The sequence below is a fragment of the Gossypium hirsutum genome, chromosome A11 (genome assembly GCF_007990345.1).
Source record: "Gossypium hirsutum isolate 1008001.06 chromosome A11, Gossypium_hirsutum_v2.1, whole genome shotgun sequence".
NCBI lineage: Eukaryota > Viridiplantae > Streptophyta > Magnoliopsida > Malvales > Malvaceae > Gossypium > Gossypium hirsutum.
In genome coordinates, this window is record NC_053434.1 from 17,366,534 (window position 1) to 17,393,305 (window position 26,772).

Consider the following 26,772-nt stretch of genomic DNA (forward strand, 5'->3'; position numbering starts at 1 on the left):
TTAACCTGTGATTCACATTCTTGTATCATAACCACTCTTGACAATAATAAAATAGCTTCAATTTGATTTTTCAAACCTTTTATTATTATTATATATAATAGAAAATTAAAAATATATAATAATGGCCTAAAGCAAAATGAAGATGATGCATGGTCTTCGGTCTTTTCCTTGGACCATTCATGACAAAAAAATATTGAAAACAATAAGAATCAGAATGGATGCCCACGGCCGAACTCAATATCATTTTAACTTTGAAGACAACCGACTTGGCCGCCTTCCATAACTTTATATAAAATACTCCATATATATACCCACATGTCAAGCTCTACCTAACGCAAATTATAGCATGGCAGCCTTCCAATATTCCTAACAAAGAGCCAACAAGCCTCTCAGGAGCAATGTAAAATATGTAAGTTTCTTTCTAATGCCATTGAATAGAACCCATACATGGTATCTGTTAACAGTTAATTGTTGTGAGAATTAACTGTACAATTTCAATGGATCACAAGGCCCTGACCATTGACATGCAGTGGTAAATGGCATGGTGGGATGGCCTTACACACTGAAGCATCCACAAAAATGAACTATGCCCAACATGACAAAAGTACACCAAACAAAAAGGCAGACACCAACCGATGACTTCATGCTCTTCATTGCTCTGCTAAGTCATTGAATGTCCAGCAAAACATACAAGTTTTCAAAACCTTTAGTTTGTGTTGTATGCCCAACCATGTCCATCTAAATATGCCTGGACTGCTTCCTTTATCGCTAAGTTAGGTACAAGCTGGGAGTGATCGAGCGGTTCACGTGTAACTGGATCGAACTTACCGACCTGATTTCCAGTAAGTCAATGGTTAATGTTGGTGTGAAAAAGAAAAGATACCTAAACCTAAACATTTCAATATTCACCTTCTGAAGATGATGAAGGATCACTGTTCTTTCATATGAAACTCCACTTGGAGTAATGACAGGATCACGGAGAATATCAAGTGTGATTTTACAACACAAGTAATCCGGCACCTGAAATTATCTAATGATGTCTCCACAAGAATAAAAAAAGAATAAAAAAAGAGAAAGAAAAAGAAACAAAATATATGCAATAAATAAAACACAGGTTCTTACCTCACCAGGGATGTCAGCTTCACCAGCTTCCTTAAACACTCGACTCAGGACCTCCAGTTGCTTCATATGGGAAATAATAGCTTCATCTGAAAAACTTCCTGGATGAGAATCATCAAGAAAATGTTTCTCTTTAAGTGCAGTTTCACAAGCCTCCCTGCAAATTAGAGGAATGAATTGCATCAACCAACATTAGAACCAATTCTGCATCAAATAATCAATTCCTCTTGAACCAAATGTTTAAACTCACAGGGATGACGTACTTCAAACTTTGCAATTCCCATGAACGCTTGGAAGATGCATGCTCCCATTGCAGGTACTTTGCTTTTGCAAGCTCTTGCCAAATCTCATCTATCATATAACCCTTTGGATTTGCTCCCCTTCCAAGATCCAATGCCTTCAAAACCAAATTAAGTCTTTAAAATGAATATGCTGTAGGAGAACCAGAACAAAAATTCCGCTGAATACAAGTTTATCTAGTCCAAAAATCGTATTCCTGTAGGATTTACATATCACGATGGCAAGCAAGCCCTAGGATATCTGGTAACAGAACACACTAAAAAATGACTATATATTCCAGGCAAAAGTAACTCCAAAATAAGCACAGCTCAAAAATGAATTTCAAGTGAAAGTTGTAAACTATAAAATTCTGCATTGAAGCATCTCAAACATTATCGTTCATAACCCTGATATGCTAATGCCTAGTTCAATAGCATAAAGCTTATAATGCATTTAATACCATCAATAATCACAAAAGTAAATCCGAAATCAGACTAGAGGAACAAGTTCATACATCTACTATACACAAGTTATTGTGAAAGCTGTTCAAAATAGGCATATAGACCCTAATAATAGTCCGGTTTGATATTAAGAAATGCTTCTGCTGGAATTAGTTCATTCCTTTTGGACTGTAAAAGTACATATATGTGAGGACCTTGCGACTGACTTGCCAGTGTATGAAAAGAAAATAACAGCAACATCAATAATATATTTTGTCTTTAACAATCTTAACTACAAGAGAATAAAGTAAAGCACTAAATTACTTGATTCCAATAAATATAGATTTCCATCCAGTTACCCAAAGAAAACGGCAAAGGTGAACATCAAAATAACACTAAAACTTTTAGGGGTTTCAGTTGCATGTCATTCATGATTCTTAAGAAACAACAAGATTATCATGTCATCTGTACCTTTTGTAGTTCATCGACCCCTTCGTCTAATTCTTGCTTCTGAAGCAAGGCAAGTCCCAACGTGCAGTGTGCCTATCATGCAGCAAAACGTAACTAAACCCTGATGTAAAGTAATAAGGAACTTATAAAGCATAAAACAACACAAATTGTTCCCTTTTACTAAGAAAAGAATAAATGAAAGTGAACACGACTATGTAGCTAAAGTTTGCAGTAAGAAGGGGTTGGAAAGTTTGAACAAAACAAGAAGGTTAAATTTGAAACCTTTACATAATGAAATAAATAACTTTAACCCAATAGAGAATCTCCAAAGCCACTAACGAGCTGGACTAAACCAGCATAGAAACAAATAATGCCCGGCTAAACCAGCATAGAAACAAATAATGCCCCGCATTGCAAAATCAACCTTCATTGTCACTTGGCAAAAGGAAAAAAAAAAAAGAGAATAGAAATGCAAGGTTGATGCTGAGTTGCTAGAGCAGTGAAACAAGCTAGGACACATTTGGTGCTACTTGAGGAGACCCTAAATTTTGCTTCAACATGTCACCCAATTCCAACATTATCTACACTTTGGATTGAAGCTTCAACTCAAATCATGTCCTTGGGAAGTAACTAAAGCGAAGGGTGAGCCGAAACTCAATGTCAGCCTGACATGAAACTTCAAACTCCTAAGCACTTGCCCAATAACTTCTTATTCCCCTAACATAAGCGTACAATTACATTACGTCTTCTAAGACGAATAAAGTAAAAACAAAAGGCCCCCTGGCAACCAAAAAGAAGTTAAACCCTTCAACACATGGATGGATGGATGCATGGATTTTTATGAAAGAATCAGTAAAACTGAAAATGAAAGGAAAATAAAGGAAATTACCTTGACAGAACTGTTATCAAGCTGAATAGCCCTCCGGCAATCCTTTTCTACTTTCAGCCAATCACTGTGTTAAACCCAATAACCAAATTAAACCAAGAAAACAGAGACACACATTCGAAGACCTTTCTCTTTTCTTTTTATTTTTAGGCGGGAAAAACCATTTTTATCAAAAAGTTCACTCCAAAAAGATCAGAGAGCGTACATACTTCTTCCTGCGATGGCAAAGAGCGCGGTTCGTCCAATATACAGCAACATCAGGGCATAAAGTAATCGCCTTTAAACTCAAAATATATTATATTTAAAGGAAGAAGGGATTCAGAAATTTATATAGTAACCAATAATAAATGGAAGAAAATGAAATTCTTTTCTTTTTTTTTTTTAAACCTCAGTATAAGCATCGATGGCAGCCCCCAAATGACCTTGCTTGAAACAATTGTTCCCAACTATCCTCAATAGCTCCGCTTGCTTGGCTGCCGCGCTCGACACCGAATGTGGCCGCATTCTTTCTTCAAACTTTCTTTTCACAGTAAAAAGGGATGATCTTTGCTTTTTTTCTTTCGCAACGAGAATGAAATCTGTCCTTTTCTCTACGAGTTTCTCTTTAGAAAGAATATATTTTTTTCATTTCTTTCAAAAAGAAAGCGGAAAATGAAGGAGGAAGTACGCAGCTTATTATTTCATTTAGTTTACAAAATTTGTTTATCATTCAATATTGATGATAATTAAAATAAAGTTTTTTTCCTGATAAATTTAATATGTTAATTGTAATTTTTTATTGGATTTTTTTAAATAATAAAAGGAATAAAATATATTCAAATAATATAATTCATTTTAGATATAAAATAATATTTTCATAATTTTTATAATCGAGTTAGTATTAAATTTGACACGTGAAATTAACTTAAATAATAATATAAATATCTATAAAAAATTACAAAAATATATATTGTTTTAAATTTTACCAATATATATTACCAAAAATCACAGTAAAAATCAGTATCAAGTGATGACTGACCAACCTTAGCAGTGCCAATTCGCTTGCTCCTTGTCCATTGTACCGAAATTTCCTGATGTTAATTTCACACACATAAAAGAAACAGTTATTTTTATATTGGATATGGTTTGCATTCATTTTCACCCTGGTGTCAATTGATTTTTTTTTGTTATTTTTCAATTAAACTGATACAAAGTTGAACTTTGATGATTAAGTAACTATTAAATATTTTCAATCTGCACAACAAATAACACCAAAGATGGTTAAGTTGTTTTGCTTGGAATGTGAAGTTAAACCAAGTAGAACAACTTTCACGTTTCTCTTCTTCTGCTTTGAGTATTCAGCTATATGCTTAAAGCTCAAAAATATTGGTACTAGGCTTGTTACATAATATAAACACTCCTCAGTTTCAAAATAATTTAGTGTTTACTAATTTTGAAAGTGAGCAAGGACATAACATTTTTCATTCAAAAATCCCATGTGAAAAAAAGAGAGAAAAAAGATAAAATGTTATTTCCACGTGTTGAATTCCTATTTAACCATGTAAATTAAATTTAAAACCTTATTTCCAACCTACCAAAACAAAGAAAAGCAAATAAATTTAAAATTCTAACTATTAACCTACCATGCACCCACAACCAAAACCATTTAACCAAACCTCAAGACCAATTGACTTAACAATATTGATTGCGGGATCTAAGTGAGATCGGTTCTATGAGGACTGGTTGACAGATAATTTATTGTCTAATGGGACGTTGAATAATCGTGAGGTAGAATGCATTGTTCTCTTTGGAATCTCATCTGTTGGAAGCTGTGGTCAAGAAGAAACCATCTGATTTTTCGAAATGAACTCATCCAAATTAGCACCTTACTCCATCAAAGTGTAAGCCTTGAAAGACATTGTAAGGATGTAGAGATTTTTAAGAAAGAAAGTCTATTTAATACCACGCTTTTGCCAAGATGGGAACCACCGGAGGAAGGGAAGGTGAAGCTAAATTCTGATGGCTCAGTCTATATGAAACCGATGCAAGGAAAAGCAGGAGGTGTGATAAGGAACCATAGAGGAGATTGGCTAATGGGCTACAGCCGTTTCGTAGGAGTTTGCTCCATTCATCAGGCGGAGCTGTGGGCAATTAGCGATGGACTGGCGGTAGCATGGGGACTTGGCTACAGGAAACTGATGGTGAAATCTGATCATTTGTCAATGATCAATATAGCAAGAACGACTGAAGCAAGAGATAACGACTTAAATTAATTCGAGAGATGCATTCATGTGATTGAGATCCCTCCACATACCTTAGATTCAAGTTGATCCAATGATCAATGTTAGTGATTAGAGAAGAAAGCTGTTTGGATTTGGGTTCGCAGATATGTGTCATTTAATATTGTTTCATGAAAACAATGAATTGCAGAAGAGAAGAGGAATGAGAGTTTTCGATTGGCGCTTACAATGCGAACAAGGAAGGCCATATAGAAGCAATCCTAACAGCTCAATGACTTAAGTGAAAACTTTCAAATAGTTTAGTAACATTTTGTGACATTTTAAAGTTAAAAATATAAATTTATTAATAGTTTAGTGATTTGGGTGCAATTTACCCAAAGAATAAAGTAAAAAAAAAGTTGACAATAAGCTTTTAAAAAAAAGTAATTGGGTAAAAGAATAAGGGAGAATATTTGATGCACCATCGGTGCATAAGTCTAATACATTATTAGTTAATAATAAAATGACACATCATCATTTGTGTAAAACAAAAAAAAATTTGAATGGTTTAAAAATATATGTTAATTATAAACATAAATAAATGCAAAAACATCAAATCCAAAATTTGAAACCTAAAATCTTAAATTTATGATCCAAATCCAAAGATCAAATCCTAAAATCTAAAACTCAAAATTTAAAAGCTAGAACCTGAAAAAAATAATTATAATTAACATTTAATTATGTTTAATAAAGTTAATAGTTCAAGTACTTCAATATTTTTTTTATTTTACACCAATGATAATGTGTTATTTTATTATTAATTGAAGGTGCATGAGGCTATACACCGGCAGATCAAATATTAATACAAAAAATAAAATAATTCAAATGCAAAATAGGCATATATATATATATATTAAATTATGTCATTATTTCCTATACTTTAGAAAGGTTATGGATTTAATTCTTGTACTTTTATTTGATCATTTTTAGTCTTTATACTTTTCAAAATTTCAAATTTCGATCCCTATCAAACAATGATTGTTAAATTCATTAAGTAAAGTTGAGCTATTTCTAAAACTTGATGCGTTAAACATATATTTGTATATGTAATGTCATGTCAGTTTATTATTTTCACATATAACTCACTAAAAATCTAGTTAATTAATTAAAAATTGTCATTTGCGTCAATATTAGAATTTCAAAAATCACAAAATATAGGAACTTAGAAAGATCCAATTGGAAAAAATGGATTAAATTTATAATTGTACGCATGGTACAAGATTAGTAATTAAATTTAACCAAATATATTTAATTGTTATTGTTTGGGTCAAGACTAAAATTTTAAATTTTAAAAAAGCACAGAGACTAAATGTGACCAATGACCAATTCAAAAAATATAAAAACTTATTGGGAATTATCCATATTTATGGAAAATCAAATATATGGGTATCAAATATTGGAAAGTCAAAGATATGGGTATCAAATATTGGAAAGTCAAAGATATGGGTATCGAGATATTGGCATAATAAAATCTGAGATATTTGCAATATATGGTCCCTAATTGTAAAGTGACTTTGCAAGTTGATCCCTATACCTCAACTATAAATAGGCATAATCATCTTTCATTCTGTATCTCAAACTTGCCATTCTCTACTTAAGGCATTGTTTTCTCTCTCTCTCTTTGTAAATTCTCACTTTTATTTTAGAGTGAAATATATTTGGTAGTGCCCGAGGACGTAGGCAAAATTTGCTGAACCTCGTTAAATTCTTGTGTTCTTTATTGTATTATTCTGCATGAATTGTGTGTGTGATTGTAGTGATTTATTGTGCTATTAAATTACGATTGAGGGATATTCTGGCTAGGAAAGACCTGGTACTTAAGCGATCCTTGTGATCCACCTCTCTTTCCTGGGAATTGAACTTAGTGTGATTTTTTAGTACAATAATTTTACTCTTTTAACACGCTTCCGCACAACAATTGGTATCAGAGCTAGATTCGTACTTGGGGAATACGATCGTTCACGGCACTGTTCACGTACTGTAGTTGGGATTGAGGAGAAAAAAATAGAAAAGTCATCGTCAAAGACTACTGTGACCAATGCGAAATTTGAAGTAGAGAAATTTGATGGTACCAATAATTTTGGTATGTGGCAATGTGAGATCCTGGATGTCTTATGTCAGCAAGAGCTGGATATAGCCCTTGAAGAAAAACCTGACAAGATGGATGACAAGGAGTGGGCCAAGATCAATAGACAGGCATGTGGAACAATTCGCCTATGTTTGGCCAAAGAGCAGAAGTACTCTGTCATGAGGGAGACATCAGCGAAGAAGTTGTGGGATACACTGGAAGAAAAGTTTCTAACAAAAAGTCTTGAAAATAGGCTTTATATGAAAAAGAAACTTTATCGATTCACGTATGCACCCGGTATGTCGATGAATGACCATGTGAACTCATTCAATAAAATTTTAGCAGACTTGCTAAATTTGGATGAGAAATTTGAAGATGAAGACAAGGCATTACTGTTGTTGAATTCTCTTCCTGATGAATATGATCATCTTACCACCACATTGCTTCATGGGAAGGATACAATCACATTTGATACAGTCTGTAGTGCGTTGTATAGATCTGAGACTCGAAAGAAAGATAAAAGAGATCACAGAGATACAACCGCAGAAGTCTTAACAGTAAGAGGTCGTTCACACAGCAGCAAATCTGGTAGAAGGGGAAAGTCCAAAGGGAGACCCGCCAAAGATGAATATGCCTTTTGCCGTGAAAAAGGGCATTGGAAAAAGAATTGTCCTAAGCTACAAAAGGGCAAGGCTATTTCTAATGCATGTGTAGCAGAGCATGATGAGGAGTCAGACTTTAGCTTGGTTGGCATGGCAATGGCATGTCAAACGGATGAGTGGATTTTGGATTCAAGATGTACTTACCATATGTGTCCTAATAAGGACTGGTTTTCTAGTCTTAAAGAGCTAGAAGGTGGAATTGTTCTTATGAGAAATGATAGTGCTTGTAAGACAATGGGAGTGGGTACAGTCCAATTGAAGAATCACGACGGCTCAATTCAAGTCTTGACAGATGTTCGCTACGTACCTAGCCTGAAGAAAAATCTCATCTCATTAGGTGCCCTAGAATCTAAAGGGCTCACAATCACTTTGAGAGATGGATTACTAAAAGTAGTAGCTGGGCAACTGATGGTGATGAAAGGCACAAGAAGAAATAACTTGTATTTTTTAAATGGAAGTACAGTTATTGGATCAACATCAACAGTTTCTACAAAAGATGTAGATTCAGAGGCTACCAGATTATGGCATATGCGATTGGGACATGCTGGTGAAAAAGCTTTGCAGACATTGGTGAAGCAAGGCTTATTAAAAGGTGCAAATTCTTGCAAAACGGAATTCTGTGAACATTGTGTTCTGGGAAAGCAGAAGAGGGTAAAATTTGGTCCAGCAATTCACAATACGAAAGAAATTCTGGACTACGTTCACAGTGATGTGTGGGGACCTACCAAAGTAGCTTCTTTGGGAGGTATGCACTATTTTGTTACTTTTGTTGATGATTATTCAAGAAAAGTATGGGTGTATCTAATGAAAAGAAAAAGTGAAGTTTTGGATGCATTTCTGAAATGGAAGAAGATGGTGGAGACTCAGACTGGTCGAAAGGTCAAACGACTTCGATCAGATAATGGTACTGAGTACAAAAATGATCCATTTCTACAAGTATGCCAAGATGAGGGCATTGTGCGACACTTCACTGTTCGGGATACATCACAGCAAAATGGGGTGGCAGAACGAATGAATCGAACTATACTGGAGAAAGTTCGATGTATGTTGTCCAATGCTGGATTGGGCAAAGAATTTTGGGCTGAGGCAGTTACATATGCGTGCCATCTAATTAACCGTTTGCCATCAGCTGCAATAAATAGAAAAAATCCTATGGAGATGTGGACTGGTAAACCTGCTATTGATTATGATTCTTTACATATTTTTGGTTCCACTGCATATTATCATGTAAAAGAATCTAAGTTAGACCCAAGAGCAAAGAAAGCATTATTCATGGGTATAACTGGTGGAGTAAAAGGATACTGTCTCTGGTGTCCTGATACAAGAAAAATAATTTTCAGTAGAGATGTGACTTTTGATGAATCAACCATGATGAAGAACAATGATTCACAAAAGGATAACACAACCAGTGGCACTTTGCAGCAGGTGGAGCTTGAAAAGGTTAATGATGATCCAGCTAATATTGAAGGAACAAATGATGAAGAAGTTTCGACCCAAGAACTTCTACAACAACATGATTCAATTGCATATAGAAGGCCAAGAAGAGAGATTCGTAAGCCTGCTCGCTTTGATGATATAGTGGCCTATGCACTTCCAATTACAGATGATGATGTTCCTTCTACTTACACAGAAGTAATAAGTAACCCTGATGGTGTAAAGTGGAAGCAAGCAATGAATGAAGAAATGCAGTCTCTTCATAAAAATAAGACCTGGGAGTTGGTGACACTACCCAAGGGAAAGAAGGCAATTGGATGCAAATGGGTATATGCAAAGAAGGAAGGATTTCCTGATAAAAATGAAATTCGATACAAGGCTAGATTAGTAGCAAAGGTTTACGCTCAGAAAGAAGGAATAGACTACAATGAAGTGTTTTCTCCAGTTGTGAAGCATTCGTCTATTCAGATTTTGCTAGCCTTGGTTGCGCAATATGATCTTGAACTAGTTCAGCTTGATGTGAAGACCTCGTTTTTACACGGTGATTTGGAAGAGGAAATCTATATGACTCAGCCAGATGGATTCAAGGTTGCTGGAAAAGAAAATTGGGTTTGCAAACTGACAAAGTCGCTTTATGGATTGAAGCAATCTCCGAGGCAGTGGTACAAGCGATTTGATCAGTTTATGAAAGGGCAAAGGTACACAAGAAGTAAATTTGATCATTGCGTGTATTTTCAGAAGCTACAAGAAGGAACTTTCATATACTTGCTCTTATATGTTGATGATATGCTAATAGCATCTAAGAGCAAAGTTGAGATTGAAAGATTGAAGACTCAACTCAATCTCGAATTTGAGATGAAAGATCTAGGAGAAGCTAAAAAGATTCTCGGCATGGAAATATGGAGAGATAGAGCTCATGATAGAGTTAGCTTGTCTCAGAAGTAGTATTTGAAAAAGGTACTACAGCAGTTTGGCATGAACGAGCAGACAAAACCTGTAAGTACCCCGTTGGCTTCTCATTTCAAGCTTTCTGCACAACTATCTCCTTCGACGAATACGGAACGAGAATACATGTTGCAAGTTCCGTATTCTAATGCAGTAGGTAGCTTGATGTATGCAATGGTGTGTACAAGACCCGACATTTCACAGGTAGTTAGTATAGTGAGCAGGTATATGCATAATCCTGGAAAAGGACATTGGTAAGCTGTGAAATGGATTCTACGGTATATTCATAAGACCATGGATATTGGATTACTGTTCAAGCATGATACTACACTTGGTAAAGGTGTTGTTGGGTACGTTGATTCTGATTATGCCGGTGATTTGGACAAACGAAGATCAACCACTAGTTATGTGTTTACTCTTGCTGGAGGACCAATAAGTTGGAAGTCTACACTGCAGTCTACAGTTGCGTTGTCAACCACAGAAGCTGAATACATGGCTGTAACAGAGGCTGTAAAGGAAGCTATTTGGTTACAAAGTATGGTTAAAACCTTGGGATTGGTCCAGGAGCATATTAATGTGTATTGTGATAGTCAAAGTGCTATTCATTTAGCAAAGAATCAAGTCTATCATGCACGTACAAAGCATATCGATGTACGTTTCCACTTTGTGCGGGAAATTATTGATGAGGGGAAAATTCACCTTCAGAAGATTAAGACTGCAGATAATCCCGCAGATATGATGACCAAGGTGGTAACAACAATCAAGTTCGAACATTGTTTGAACTTGATCAATATTCTGCATGTTTAACAGTTGAAGAAGGCACTATCAAGTGTTGTTGACAAAGGCAGAGAGAATTGTGTGAAGATAAGATTACTCGAATCAAATCTTCAAGGTGGAGATTATTGGGAATTATCCATATTTATGGAAAATCAAAGATATGGGTATCAAATATTGGAAAGTCAAAGATATGGGTATCAAATATTGGAAAGTCAAAGATATGGGTATCGAGATATTGGCATAATAAAATCTGAGATATTTGCAATATATGGTCCCTAATTGTAAAGTGACTTTGCAAGTTGATCCCTGTACCTCAACTATAAATAGGCATAACCATCTCTCATTCTGTATCTCAAACTTGCCATTCTCTACTTAAGGCATTGTTTTCTCTCTCTCTCTTTGTAAATTCTCACTTGTATTTTGGAGTGAAATATATTTGGTAGTGCCCGAGGACGTAGGTAAAATTTGCTGAACCTCGTTAAATTCTTGTGTTCTTTATTTTATTATTCTGCATGAATTGTGTGTGTGATTGTAGTGATTTATTATGCTATTAAATTACGATTGAGGGATATTCTGGCTAGGAAAGACCTGGTACTTAAGCGATCCTTATGATCCACCTCTCTTTCCTGGGAATTAAACTTAGTGTGATTTTTTAATACAATAATTTTACTCTTTTACACGCTTCCGCACAACAAAACTGATATTAAACAAATAAAAATACAAAGATCAAATCTAAAACTTTCACAAAATACGGAAACTAATAAAAAATTTTAACATATATATGCGCAAATTTACAATCACATTGTTTTGCTAGAATCTAAACAAGTGGCTCCTTTCCTGTGGAACAAGAAGTTCCAGAGAAAAGACTTGAATCTGTCAAAGAAGAAGATTCAAAAGGGAAAGATAAATCCAATTTTAAATAGTTTATCTCTTCCCGGTCGTGATGATGATCAACATTGGAATCATTTTGCTTTGGCAATGGCATAATCTGCTCTAACTGCATAGCAACTTCTTTCATTGTTGGCCGCTTCTTTCCGCTCAAGCTCAAGCATCGGTATGCAAGTTTAGCTACCATCATTAGCTCCTCAACTTTTTCCTGTTTCGCCACTCGACCATCAATAATTTCCAACACTCTGTTTTCTTCCATTGATGCAATGAAATGTGTGGCCAAACTTCTACTTTCATCTGCCATTTTTAGAGATAAAATTGGCTTTTCACCTGTTAGTAACTCCACCAAGATAACTCCGAAGCTGTAGACATAACTTTTTTCTGTAAATTGACTTTATTGAAAATACTCCGGATCTAGGTACCCAAATGTACCCTGCACATGTGTGGTCAAGTGAGTTTGATCGATAGAAATCGATCTTGATGTCCCAAAATCTGAAACCTTTGCCTTGAACTTTTCATCTAATAAGATATTCATGGACTTGATGTCTCGATGATAAATTGGAATGGAGGCCGAAAAATGCAAATACGAGATGGCTTCTGCGGTTTCTTTGGCAATTCTTAGTCGTGCTCCCCATGATAATGGGAACTCCTCACTTTGGTCATGCAGATATTGAAAAAGTGTACCACTAGGAATGAATTCATAAACCAGTAATGGAACCTCAGTCTCCAAGCAGCATCCTAATAGTTTGACCACATTTCTATGATTAATTTGAGAAAGGATGACAACTTCATTAATGAACTCTTCAACTGTCTCTGCAACCATTGCTTTAGACTTTTTAACTGCAACGATTCTCCCATCAACCAACATTCCTTTGTAAACAGTACATTGTCCGCCTTGCCCGAGCACTCTATTATTGTTGAAATTATCAGTTGCTTTATCCAACTCCTTGGAGGTAAATATCTTGGTTTTCTCCAAGCTTCCTTCGTGTGAAAACATTTGTTGTTGTAATAAGAACCCACCATTACGTTTAAAGAACTTTTCCTTGAGCTTCACTTCCCTCCTCTTCTTTAAAAACTTGTACAACAGCCATCCACCAACCACCAAGCACAGAACTCCAAAACCTAGACCAAGACCTAAAACAAGAATATCAAGAATGTTGAATTAGGTATGTAATCAACAATTCGAAAGGATTAAATAAATAGGTTGATTATCCCAAAATCTACTATAATTTGCATACAATTTATATCCTATTTATTAGCTATTTAAATACCATATGCGGCATTAATGTTAAATTACATGGCAGTGATCTTAAATCACCAAGAGTGACCAGATTACTCCGTTGTTGGTTGGTACGAATCCCATGTTATGAAATGAAAGAAATATTAATTGGATAAACTAGTCAAAATAGTTAGTTGAGTTGTTATGAGTCTGTTAACAGTTAGTTACTCACTTCTGTTGTTAAATACTTTGCTGGTGCTTCCTCTAATGACATAGAATACAGTTTACTCCTTAATCTTTGTACCTTAACATGGTATCCAGAGCTAGATCTTTCTTGGCATAAAATTTTTTTCTCTCTTTTTCTCTCTTTTGTGATCATAGCTACTGATGTTGTGCCCATTGTTGACACACCTCCGCATTCTACCAACTCTGGTGAAGCAGTCAATCAACCTGGTGTTCTTCCCTCTGCTGGTGTTCATTATTTTGCCAAACATGATACCATTAAACTCAGTGAACGAAATTTTCTTCTATGGAAGAATCAGTTGCTGCTGACTCTTGAAGGCTATGGTCTTGAAGGTTTTGTCTTAGGCACCATTCTTCCTCCTCCTGCCTTTGTAACTGGTGCTGATGGTCATATTGTAGCCAATCCTGCATTTCTTGTACATAACAAGCAAGATAAGTTCTTGGCCTCGTGGCTTTTATCCATAATTTCTGATGAAGTCTTGGACCATCTAACAACGGCTAAGACCAGTCTTGATATTTGGATGACCATTGACAGAAAGTTTAGTGCCAAGTCCAATATTAAAGTCTCCAGTATGCGTCATGTGCTATACTCGATCAAGAAAGCCAGTCTTGCCATTAAAGATTACCTCTCCAAGGTCAAGAGTTTAAGTGATAGTCTGACTGCTGCTCGTAGCCTGGTTACGGAGCAAGAACAGATCAATGTTATCTTGGCTGGCCTTCCCATCGAGTTTGAGTCTATTCAGTTTCTTGCGTTCGCCACTCCAATGAGTCTTGAACTGGTTACTGAAATACTTCTTGACAGTGAAGCACGACAACTGGCTCTCCTAACTGATATGCCTTTGCAAGCCAACTTGGTGTCTCAATCACAGCAAGGTAATCTCGACAAGACTGGTTCTGAGTTTAATCGTAGTTCTAATCATGGATATAGAGGTCAAACTCATTGGTAGTCTTGTGGTCGTGCTCGTGGTTCAGGTCGAGCGTGGTCTCGTTCTAAACCACAGTGCCAATTATGTGGTAAAATAGGACATTTGGTGCAGACCTGTTATCATCGCTTTGATGAGAATTTTTCAGGACCTGATTCGAGCTCTTCAATGACAGTCAACTACCATCATCTTGGTGAAGCTCCTACGTCCCATTGTTCCTCATCCCATTATTGTAACTCATGTCCGACGCATTCCTCTTCTCATGCTTTGTCTTCTTCAGTAGCTACTCAGACTTGGTATCCTGATTCGGGTGCTACCAATCACATCACCCTGACTGTAGCTACTCTCAACAATGCTTCTCCTTACACAGGTACAAGCTAGGTCTCAATCGGTAATGATGAGTCCGTTTCCATTGATAATGTAGGCTCTTCCACCTTTACTGCTAGTTCTAGCCTGTTACACCTCAAACATGTTCTCCATGTTCCTGCAATTTGTAAAAATTTGATGTCAGTAGGCCAGTTTGCAAGAGATAATGCAGTCTTTTTCAAATTTCATCCTTTTCTGTGTTTTGTGAAGGACATTCGGACAGGGAAGATTCTGTTGGAGGGCCACATGCATGATGGTTTGTATAGGTTCGACTTCTCTCGGCCTACTTTCAATAAACCTGCTTCAAGCTCCGGGTCTCCTCTTGTGTGCAATATTCAGACTCCTTCATCTGCTGAACTTTGGCATGACAGACTTGGTCATCCCTGTTCTAATACTCTTACTCGTGTTTTGAATTCTTGTAATGTTTCTTTCAAACGTAATAGTTTACAATTTATGTGTACACCTTGCAAGCTGGGTAAATTTCACAAGTTACCTTTTGGTTCCTCACAAATAGTGTATTCAGTCCCTTTTAAATTAGTGGCATCAGATGTTTGGGGTCCCTTCCATATGTCGTCAAATGGGTTTTCATACTATGTTTCTTTTGTGGATATGTATAGCCGATACACATGGTTATATTTTCTTAAATCTAAGTCAGAAGTAGCTCGTTGTTTTCTTCACTTTCACAAGATGGTTCAAGTACAATTTGGGGCGTTTATCAAGATGCTACAGACAGATGGAGGGGGTGAGTATCGTGCCTTATCTTCTACTCTCTCTCAACTGGGTGTTCAGCATCGTCTCACTTGTCCATATACCTCAGAACAAAACGGGTTCGCTGAAAGGAGACATCGCCATGTAGTTGATATGGGTCTCACTCTACTAGCTCGGGCGTCAATACCTTTGGAATACTGGTCGTTTGCATTTTCTCATGCAGTTCATATTATCAACAGGTTACCAACACCAGTTTTGCATCATCAGACTCCTTATGAGAAACTATATAAGACTAACCTGACTACTTTCAGCTAAAGGTGTTTGGGAGTGCCTGTTTTCCATACCTGAGGCCTTTTCAGCAGCATAAGCTTCAGTTTCGGTCCTAGAAATGTGTTTTCCTTGATTTTAGGTCTCACCAGAAGGGTTACAAATGTCTTGCTGAGGATGGTCGCGTTTTTGTTTCTCGTCATGTTCTGTTTGATGAAACAAGATTTCCATTCCAGGCTAGTTTTTCTCTGCCACCAGCCGGGTCTCCTGTCCGTTTTCATCATCAAAACTCTTTAGTTCCTGTGGTGGCCTCGCTGAATTCTACTTCTCCTGGCTCCTCCACACAGCCACCTGTTGTTCTTCATTCTCTTTGTCCGTTACCTTCACCACGAGAGTTAATATCACTGCCTAGCTCATCTCCATCCAGTGCTCCCGGTGATATTGTTGTACAACCATCTTCTTCTCTAGCCAGTGCTCTAGGTGGTCGTACTGTTGCGCAGCCACTTTCTTCTGTTAACAGTCACCCAATGCGAACTCGGTCGAAGAATGGCATCTTTAAGCCAAAACTGTTGTGCTCTACCTTGGATAAAAAAGAGCCGTCCACCATTGCTGAGGCTTTCAAAAGTCCTGCCTGGACTGCAGCTGCACAAGTTGAATATGGGGCCTTATTAGCTAATAACACATAGGATCTTGTCCCATTACCTGACGGTCGTCATGCTATTGGCTGCAAGTGGATTTTCAAGGTTAAACGACATGCAGATGGTTCGGTAGCCCTCTATAAGGGGAGGTTAGTTGTTAAGGGATACTTACAAGAGGCAGGTGTCGATTTCTTGGAGACTTTCAGCCCTGTGGTTAAGCCAACGACGATTCGTGTAGTTTTGGCTCTTGCCGTGTCTAGAGGATGGTCTCTCCGTCAAGTTGACATCAACAATGCCTTCTTGAATGGGGATCTACATGAGGAAATTTACATGCAACAGCCGCCTGGTTTTGAGCAACACCACCCTGACGGTCGACAGCTTGTCTACAAGCTGCGCAAGGCGCTTTATGGCCTTAAACAGGCACCTCGTGCTTGGTTTCATAAACTGCGAGATTTCTTGCTGGCGTCTCAGTTTGTTGCATCCAAAGTTGACAGTTCTCTTTTCATTCGGCAGATAGGGTCTCGGTTTATCTATGTCTTAGTCTACGTTGATAACATCATAGTCACTGGCTCGGACTCTTATGGTATTGATCAATTTGTCAAGGCTCTTGATGAAATTTTTTTTTTGAAGGATTTAGGTCCGTTGCATTATTTTCTTGGTATTGAAGTGACTCATACTCCGAGTGGAATTTCTTTGAACCAAAGGAAGTACATCATGGATTTACTTCAGCGAGCGTCCATGGATCAGCCGAAGGCCTCTCCTACGCCGATGGTGACCACGTCCAGATTGTCCGTTCATGATGGAGAGCCAACAATGGATGAACACTTATTCAGAAGTATTGTGGGTGCCTTACAGTATGTGGTCATTACAAGACCTGACATTGCCTTTTCTGTCAACAAGGTTTGTCAGTATATGCATAAACCCTTAGATGCTCACTTCAAAGCTGTCAAACGAATTCTCCGCTACTTACAAGGAACTCTAGACTATGGCTTACAGTTTACTTGAAGCTCAAAACTTCTTCTTGAAAGGTATTCTGATGCAAGTTGGGGGTCTGATACTGATGATCGTCGGTCCACATCAGGTTTCTGTGTGTTTCTTGGTGGAAATCCAATTTCCTGGAGCTCTCGGAAGCAACAAGTAGTATCACGATCTACAGCTGAAGCTGAATATCGCAGCCTCGCGAATGTCACTGCAAAGATGATCTGGATTCAGTCGTTGCTGTCAGAACTCGGAGTCTCAGTTCATAGAGCACTAGTTTGGTGTGATAGTTCAGCCGCGGTTGCTGTTGCAAGCAATCCAGTTCTCCATTCCAAGTTCAAACACGTGGAATTAGACTTATTTTTTGTCAAAGAAAAGGTGGCAAATGGATCACTTCAAGTCGGCAATATATCTGGACAGGAACAGATTGCTGATATTCTGACTAAGCCCTTGTCAGTTGGTTTGTTTGATAAATTCAGAAGAAAACTTAGAGTTATTTGCTCAGGAGGGGACGACGTGCAGAAGCAGTGAAAGTCGAGAAGCATGGGCAATGTTATGAAATGAAAGAAATATTAATTGTATAAACTAGTCAAAATAGTTAGTTGAGTTAGTTGTTATGAGTCTGTTAACAGTTAGTTACTCACTTCTGTTGTTAAATACTTTACTGGTGCTTCCTCTAATGACATAGAATACAGTTTACTCCTTAATCTTTGTACCTTAACATCCCATACCCAATGTGAGAACTTGTATCACGAGGAAGAGTGATGCGCAAAATTGTTTAACGACGAAATTTGATGTTGATCGAAATATGTTTCTCTAAATTTTATAAACAGATCTCCATTTTTTGTAATCATCTATAGACGACCATTTATGTGATGATGTTTATTACCTAAAGCAATAATCCAAGTTCTGCTTCCTTCACATACAAAGTGCCCTGGTTTATTCACACAAGTGTCGTCCCCACATCGTCTCTTGTCCTCCAGGCATTCATCAATATCTAAACAATGATTCCGATAATAGAAACAAATTTAAGAAAGAGTCGGCTGATTTTAGGTAGCATGCATCCATAAAGATATAATCACACATGAGATGGATGAGAAGAGAATTTATTCTCCTTTTACCATGGCATCCCTAAGGAAGATATGGATTCCCCCAATAACCATAACCGCAATAAAGTCACCCTGAGTAATTACTTGTATGAGGTAACCTACTTGTACTGTAATCTTCAAGGGGTAGCGACCAATCAAGCAAAGCTGGAACATATTCCGTATTTTGCAAACGGGAGGAGTTTTCTATATTAAAGTCAAACCACTGTTGATCTACCAGCAAGACTAGCTGGCATCCTTCAGGCTCATTTCTCTCAAATGTGGCATTAAATGTTTTCAGATCAGATGGTATGACAGTCTCATAGCATGTACCACTATTGCAAGTTTTATCAGGGCTAGGAATTCCAAAGAGTGTGTCGCCATTAATACAATCTGATTCACACCCAACAATTTTGGGCTTAATTCCTGCCATTAAAGCTCTGTTGTTGCATCCTGCGGTTACGAATTTGTTTCTCGTCTCTGAATAGAAGAAAGGGCTGCCAGTTAAATTCACCCTTTGCTCGGTTTCCCTGCGTGAACAATTCTTTGAAATTACTGGACTCTTCACGCGAACGAACTCAGTGCTAGTATACTCGGGAACATAAGAAAAATTCAAGACCTCCATATTTATCTTTTTCAATAAAGTTGTTGGAGGGCTCAAAGTTTCATTGCAAAGCACTTCAAACCACGAATCTCGGTAACAATCGGGTCCAATTCCAAAAGGGTAAGGGACCCTAACCTGTCCGCAGGTGTCGTTACACCCAGGTTTTGCTATAGGAATAGCTGTAGAATTAGATGCTAATGCTACTTTGGTAAGTAGCAAAACCAAGAAAATGAATATTAATGCAAATCTCATAATCATTTTTGCTTCTTTTCCTCCTTTTTTGGATCATTTAACTCTATTTTATAGGGAAAGTAGGAAAAACAAAGGATGTTTCTTTGCACTTTCAATGGTTAATCACCTTGACCCGTTACTTAGAAAGGGGAAAAAAATATTGAAAAGAACTAAACTGTCAATTTTAATTCCTATATAAAAATAGTTATTTTTGTTTGAATTAGATTATATTTTTATCACATATATTTAAAATGTTATGTTTTAATTATTTACGCTATTATTTTGTTACACGTTATCACCTATATTTATTTTATTGGAAATAAAATTTGCTAGGTTTAAATAAGTCAACTATGATATGCCTCTTATTTTGTAATAGAATATATTGTTTTAAAACCAGTGGGTGTTTTGTTAAAGTAGTATATTATTTAGTGTTTTTCCTGAAAAGGAGTATTTAGTTTACACAAACAGAATTCTAACGTAAAAAGCATTTGATTATTTTTTTAAAGGAGACAATACCATTCCGTATTCCATATTTATTATAGGATTTCCATAAAATTAAGTTAATGTTGATTCGTACTATTTATCTCCGCCAAAAAAATGAGAATTTCGTGTTATAATTTTTGTTCTAGAACGTGGGCCTAACTAAGATGATTTGGGGATGGATTTTATACATTGAATTTCAGACATTATCATCACGATTGATTGAAGTTCATTTGTAGCACAATGATGGGGCTAAAAAGCTTAAGATGCAGTGACTAATGTCTTTTGGCACTGCTAATGTAGCAGTTGTTGCCATTTACATTCTCATCCAATAGACTTTTCATGCTGCACATAGCATACATCACTTATAAATTTCAGACTAGTCTTTGGAGAAATAAAACCATACATAGTTTTCTAGAATTAGGGCAACTCTTAACTGGGTTGAAGAATCAAACCGTACTAATTATTTTGTTGATCGTTTTGTAAAATCTTTTTAATTATTTTATTAGTCTTGGATTTTAGTGAAGTAATGCATTCTTTGATTGGTATACATAAATAAACATTTTGATAATCTTCATGTTTGTATTTCAAAAGTAAAAGAAATCTAAATGACAGGCAATTAAAAAAATTTCTTCCTAAATTTTTTATTTTGATGAATCAACACTTATTAAAGTTATCAATGGATAATGAGGGCCTTTCTCTATAAAAGTGTTTGGCTTTGTGTTTTACTTTTACTAGAGTTTGATGCACTTAAGATTAATTTTCTTATTATTACTAAAAACAAATTACGGGGAACATAGAGTGAATCAATACGGTTTAACTTATTAATATAGTTGATCTCAAAATAAAAGGGAAAAAATAAATAATCTTGGATTAATCTTTTAAAACCCTAAACCCATCCAAATTAAAACAGCTTTTAACTTTGAACCCATATAACGAATGTAACTTAAATTGAAAATATTGGCTTTCACATTCCATCATAATTCTCTTCCCAATGAGCAATTTTTTTCTTTTTATTCCCCAGGCTGAGTGATAGTAACTATAACCACAACTCTTAAAATAAAACTAATGAGGATCAATATGTTTTTCACTCTCTACATCAAATCCAATAAATTTATTATTCAACCTATCTCGCTAAAAACAACAATGTTTTTTTCCTAGCAATGGTGTTAGTCTCCGAGTTAAATACCGCCCGCTCATTCACTCCATGCATATTTTCTCTTTTCAATTAATACATTTATTTTGTGGGTATCTTTCTTGTCTTCACAAATTGTGATAGACAGATGACGGTGCCTATCATCGTTGAAACACCACCAACCACCGACAGTTTCTTTTAGAAAGCGGGTAGCTCTTTATTGACTTTTTAATCTATTTTTGTTTTGAGAGATTCAGAATAATAAATGATTTCATGAGTCGGTTTAGACTCATGTTGTCTTAAGTTTTATATGTTTTTTTCATTGTTTAATAAGTTTTCACTTTTAGAAGTTTTTGTCTACTCTTATAGTATGTTTTTTAGTCTTATTTATGCAAGTAGTCTTATTTTTGCAATTGATTTTAAGGTTGGTTTTGTCACCATCCTCTTTGGTTTAGTGGATGTTCGGTTCTTTTGCTGATTTATGCCCGCCTCTTCAGACCATCTGAGGCTAATTTCCTTATTGTATTAAGTGCTTGCAATCACTCCTAATATGTTATGCTTAAGTTGTGACAGAGCCAATTGTCAACGTGTTATAATATTCTATTGATTCTAAAGATTTTGTTGTGTTAATGGAGTTTATCCTTCTACGCATGTAAATGATTTTTTTTTTTCTAAATTATATGATCTCATTTATTGAATTCAAAAAATTATAAAATAAGATGTATTGAATTCCAATTTTAAAAAGAAACATAAATATTCCAAAAACAAATCAATATTCATGCCAAGAACATCCACCAACCCCATCCATCGCTAAAAGGACCTAAACAAAAATATAAATATAATTCTTAAAATATTTCATTTAATTTGCATGTCAAAGTTAAAATGTCTATACACCTATAATCCTTTTTTTTATTATAATATTTTACATATATATATATAAGTAATTTCAATAAGCTACTTTAGATAAAAATTCAAATACTCAGTATCATTTAAATTAAAACTGATTTTTCGATGTATGATAATATAAATTTTTAGTAATTTAAATTAAGATCACTAGTTAAATTTAAAATTTATTACCAAAATGTTCTTTAAAATTTTATTCCATTTTAAATAGTGAAACAACCTTCCATACCAGCTTGAACAAGCAAAATCACACCATTGAGAAGGACCGACGAGATTCTTGAAAGAATGAACTATCTACTTCTATGGTACATAAGCTAAAGCTAAAGCTGTATATATGTAAATGATCCCCCAAAAGTTTCAAGATAGAGTAGACACTTGATCCTTGTTCTCTTCAGAAATGTTTAGCAGCAATTCTCGAACTCGATTCGCAAGACCCGACGTTTCCTGGTCTACCTTTAGGGTCCGCCGATGCAAACTCTGTAAAACTTGCCGTAGTCATATTTACTCCCATGAAAGGGCACTCCAGATTTTGCATATGTAAGTAAATAAGTAAACAAAGTAAGCATACCTCAGAAGTCCACAAGCAATCACCTGCTTTACGGGGGATTATGTGAATATGTGTCTGAAATTTAATATCATAAACAAACCACTCAAAATTATCGTCTAAATCAGTATAGGCATTATTTAAACTAATCTGCTAGGAAAAACCAGATGTAATTAGTTTCAGTACGAAAAAGGCAATTAGTTGCTCTAATAGGACTAATCCTATTAGAGTACTCTCGAACTCGGTGTATGTTTGACCAATTTAAGGTAAAAAAAGGGTTGCTCCCTCTGCAAAACTGGGATAAAGTAGGGTCAAAACATCACAATTCAAGATAAATTCATGTGGAAGTGGGATCTCTTTTAGTTGCCATGAAACATAAACTGCCTTTTTCTACCTACTCTAGACACAAGCATCACACCAAAAAATAGAGACTGGCAACTTACATGAAATATAACTTGACCAGCAGCTACACCATTGTTAACCAACAAGTTGAATGAATCTGCACATTGGAGTTTGGAAGTTAATTCCAAGACGTATTAAGTACATTGTTCTCCACATTTCATAACAGATATTTAACAAAAACTAGAAAGTTGGTAAACAAGGTGACCGTTGATAAATTAATTTTCCTCAAAGAAACACTAAACGGTAGTGTCATCTAGCTCCTAGAGAACTATGAGAAATGACAGAGTAAAAAAGTAGTTTTTAAATTACTATAAAGTCTGTATCAGAATTTTATATGAGAATGCACCAAGAAGAGAAAATGCAACTGTAAACAGGGAAAATATCATAAATTTGTTCAGTTAGTCAAATCTAATTACATTAAATCAAGACTTTCTTTAACAAAGTAATTCCAGTCATGGTTGTTTTCTGGATTGAACAAAGCTGCATCAAAACATGTAGTAACAGAAAACAGCTGCTTCATGCGCAAATCAACACTTGCTAAGATACTTATATCTATACATGTACTTATCATAGTGGTGAAATTTATATATTTCGATCATCCATATTTTCAAAATAATTTTTACAAAGAATGAAAGAGGATGAACAAACAAATACAGACCAGTTGTTTCTTTTAGTGGCTTCAGCTAGTGTCAATCTTCTAACCCTATATAAGATATAACATATAGCTTAAGGTCATGGTTTTAAAAAAGCGCATTTCAAAAGCCAAAAATTTTAAGTAAAATTGATCGCAAATTTAACATGTATTAAGATACACAGTCTAAAAACTTCAAAGAAAACTGAGATGTTTAGATTACAGTTGCAATAGACACAGTTCAGCACATACCAGCACCAGTGACTTTGATGATTGCATTGCTAATAAAAGGCACTTTTGAACACATCGCAGCTACCACCTGAATGCTCCTCAAAATACACATAAAAGAGAGACATGATTTACTCTAAGAACATTCTCAAACAATCTTAAATTTGCAAAGCATGATACTTGGTCCACAACATTTTCAAAACATATATGCAGCCAGAGCACATAAATACATGCATGTTAAAATCTTCTTTTGCATAAACCAAGAACAAAAGCCAAACTAATAGTTTTAGATTTTAGCTTTATAAAGTTAATGGAGGTTGGGCTAACATGGATGCTACCTGCAACAAGAAATTATTACAATTTCTAAAATCAAAGTGCAAAATCTGTCATGAGATTAAACAATGGACAATTTGTCATCGCTTATTCTTCTCAAACATTTTTTTTTTACCCACATGCACAAGTTAATACTTTTATCTGTTCACCAATAAGTACACAAGTCTTTATCCAATCAAAATTTCTATGCAAAATGTTCAGTAATAATGAAATGCTATCACAACTGCTTGAAGAAACTATGTCTAGCAAACTTACAGATGGTGGAGTTGTGTCCAGGGAAGGAAAATGAGACTTTGGAATAATAAGAGAGTGCCTAGGAAACAACAATAAAGTTCAACATTCAACGATTAGCTCTAATATTAGTTCAACATACCAAGCACATAATATGGAGTGATAAAGAGAGAAATTATCCCGTTATTGCCAGGAGACCTTTTAGACTCAACAACTTAGATTAGTAGAGTAACACACTAACGCATGCTTCTTAGAATACATTTAAAAAAAAAAACAAAAATATTCAATTTGAAAATGAACGTGACATATAATAGTAATTTTATGAATTCAAAATATGCACATAATTTAGCTGCAGCTGGCAGATAAACCACACATTTTTGGTAAGTGCCACATTTACCAATATAAAATATAGACCATGGTTTTTGCTTTCCTTAGTATTCACATTGAAGTCAAATGCCAGCTTCTTAGAAAGTGAAAACCGCATCTACCTTCCTTTCCCAATAATACCTGCTCTTGATTTTTATTTTCCAACTACTGCTACTATCTTACCAAATAGGCAATCATAAAATTGGATTAATTTCACTTACAAGTTACAACTTCAATCTCATTCTCTCACCTATATACAAAACTAGTAGAGATGGCAGTCTAAAAAACAAAGTAGACTTGCAGATATTAAAATTTGAACCCAAACTTGTTATATGGCACTTTTAAGAACGATTTTATGAACTAATTGAACTAACCCAGAGTTAAAAATTTATCATATCATTGCTCTTTGTACTTTTCATTGAGTCCATAATTTAAAAGTATATTGCTATTCATTAACGAAGATACCAATTTTTTTTTTTTGAAGTATTATTATATTTCGATAACTGAAGGTAGGGAAGGGGTTGCTAGGGATTGAAACCAAGCTCTCATGCTAACTCAAATGCTCTTGTAATTAGGCGGAGAAGTTGTTGGTTAGGCAAGTTAGCTTTGAGATAGTAAAAATCAAATCTTTTGCAATAACTATAGGAAGGATGATACCTTACCCAGAACTCAAAGGTCTGGTATCCAATATGCACAAGCACATATCATCTTCGTACAGCTGTTCAAATGAAACGTAAATATGAAAATAGAAATCTGGAGAATTAAGGTGAAAAGGTAAGTAAATGTAGAAGAAAGAACAAGTGAGAGAAAGAGTTAAAAAGGTGATGATACCTTGAAAGCCGGGGAATCACCGCGAATAATTTGACAGAAAACGCAGTCGTGTGGAAAGGTTTCCTTGCTCTGGGGAGCGCAAGCGGAAGGAGAAACGATGGAGGAGAGGGATGGAACGGAAACCGAAGGGAAGGGGCAAAGATGAGAATAGAGAATGGCCAATCTTCGAGCCTCCATTTGAAATTTGGATTTGGCTATGGCATCTCGTATTCGATGTTGTGAGAGGTAGGGGTGGATTATGGAGGTCGCTGCCGGTTGTTGGGTTGGCTTATCCGCATCCCCAGCCAGCCGCCCAGGCAGCCACGTGAGATTTTGTGACTCTTGTTTTTCTACCAGTCCTTTTTTTTTTTTCCTTGGTGTTTATTTATTTATTTATATAAATATATAATTAACAGCTTTTTTAAAAAAAATGATAATAAAATTGAATTTTGTGCTTCACGTGAACATACAAACAAAACAAAAACAGAATTAATTCATTCAGGACCTCAGAGATTATTATATATTTAGATAAAGCAGCTCCATAAATAATATATTTGCCAAGCTTACAATAATCAATTTTCAATTTTATTATTTCAATACTATATTTAATTCAATTAAACATTATTGCACATCAGTCAGTTATTTAATACAAAGTTCATATAAAATGAAAATATAAGTTTAAAACAAAGTTCTAATATTCATTATGTTTTAAATTTAAATCTTATAAATCATCTTTTATTGATTTATAAAAATATATTTTTAAAAAATCATGTTTTAGTATTTTCTTTAACTAAAAGGATGCAATAAAGGGTTTAAATAATAATAATAATAATAATAATAATAATAATAATATAGATATAGATAAATAAATAATTACTAACTGACCGTGCCTTGAAAGGCCTTTTAAGTTATTGTGCATTAAAAAGAAAAGGCCTTAATTTCAACTTTCAGCCCCTCTTCGGATCCATCATGTTGCTCCTATTATAGACCGTAATGCTAGAATATATGCATCAGCAATGTCTTCTTCCTAAAAGCGTTTGCACAAGATCCTTCACTTCTCGACAGAATCTTCTTCTGGCTCGAAACAAAACTAAAACTAAAGAAAACTTAAACTAAAATCAGAATTGAAGTAAGAAATTTTTTTAAAAGGGTCAAAATTAAATTATAATTTATAAATAATAAAAATATAATTTTATCATTTTAATAGTTTATATATTTATAATTTTAAAAAATTAAATTAT

General features: G+C 35.3%; 3 protein-coding genes and 1 pseudogene across 8 annotated transcripts; 1 reads left to right on the forward strand and 3 right to left on the reverse strand.

Annotated features, from left to right (window-relative positions):
• Window positions 1–406: 406 nt before the first annotated feature.
• LOC107924678 (E3 ubiquitin-protein ligase CHIP) lies at window positions 407–3,847 on the reverse strand. Of its 3 annotated transcripts, none has more exons than XM_016855230.2 (8): window positions 3,562–3,847; window positions 3,380–3,451; window positions 3,178–3,241; window positions 2,310–2,381; window positions 1,383–1,516; window positions 1,123–1,276; window positions 910–1,020; window positions 407–832 (listed from the first exon to the last, which is right to left on the reverse strand). In XM_016855230.2, the coding sequence occupies exons 1-8, from the start codon at window positions 3,573–3,575 to the stop codon at window positions 707–709; spliced, it is 747 nt and encodes a 248-aa protein (XP_016710719.1). In that variant the 5' UTR covers window positions 3,576–3,847; the 3' UTR covers window positions 407–706. The 3 variants fall into 3 exon arrangements, with proteins under 3 accessions (XP_016710719.1, XP_016710718.1, XP_040937177.1); XM_016855229.2 differs by having other exon boundaries at window positions 3,384–3,451; window positions 3,562–3,846; XM_041081243.1 differs by having other exon boundaries at window positions 3,384–3,389; window positions 3,562–3,845.
• Window positions 3,848–12,135: 8,288 nt separating this feature from the next.
• On the reverse strand, window positions 12,136–19,495 carry LOC107923451 (wall-associated receptor kinase-like 22; annotated as a pseudogene).
• On the forward strand, window positions 13,523–15,308 carry LOC121209784 (uncharacterized). Of its 3 annotated transcripts, none has more exons than XM_041081246.1 (3): window positions 13,523–14,541; window positions 14,767–14,961; window positions 15,168–15,308. In XM_041081246.1, exons 1-3 carry the CDS (start codon window positions 14,190–14,192, stop codon window positions 15,209–15,211), a joined length of 591 nt encoding a protein of 196 aa, XP_040937180.1. In that variant the 5' UTR covers window positions 13,523–14,189; the 3' UTR covers window positions 15,212–15,308. The 3 variants fall into 3 exon arrangements, with proteins under 3 accessions (XP_040937180.1, XP_040937179.1, XP_040937178.1); XM_041081245.1 differs by having other exon boundaries at window positions 13,525–14,541; window positions 14,740–14,961; XM_041081244.1 differs by having other exon boundaries at window positions 13,527–14,541; window positions 14,641–14,961.
• Window positions 19,496–22,140: 2,645 nt separating the features above from the next.
• LOC107922803 (adenylylsulfatase HINT3) lies at window positions 22,141–25,912 on the reverse strand. 2 transcript variants are annotated; one of them, XM_016852975.2, is made up of 7 exons: window positions 25,553–25,912; window positions 25,384–25,439; window positions 24,380–24,437; window positions 23,816–23,882; window positions 22,974–23,029; window positions 22,555–22,608; window positions 22,141–22,463 (listed from the first exon to the last, which is right to left on the reverse strand). In XM_016852975.2, the coding sequence occupies exons 1-7, from the start codon at window positions 25,727–25,729 to the stop codon at window positions 22,344–22,346; spliced, it is 588 nt and encodes a 195-aa protein (XP_016708464.1). In that variant the 5' UTR covers window positions 25,730–25,912; the 3' UTR covers window positions 22,141–22,343. The 2 variants fall into 2 exon arrangements, with proteins under 2 accessions (XP_016708464.1, XP_040937182.1); XM_041081248.1 differs by having other exon boundaries at window positions 22,555–22,577; window positions 25,553–25,907.
• Between the last annotated feature and the right edge of the window lie 860 nt (window positions 25,913–26,772).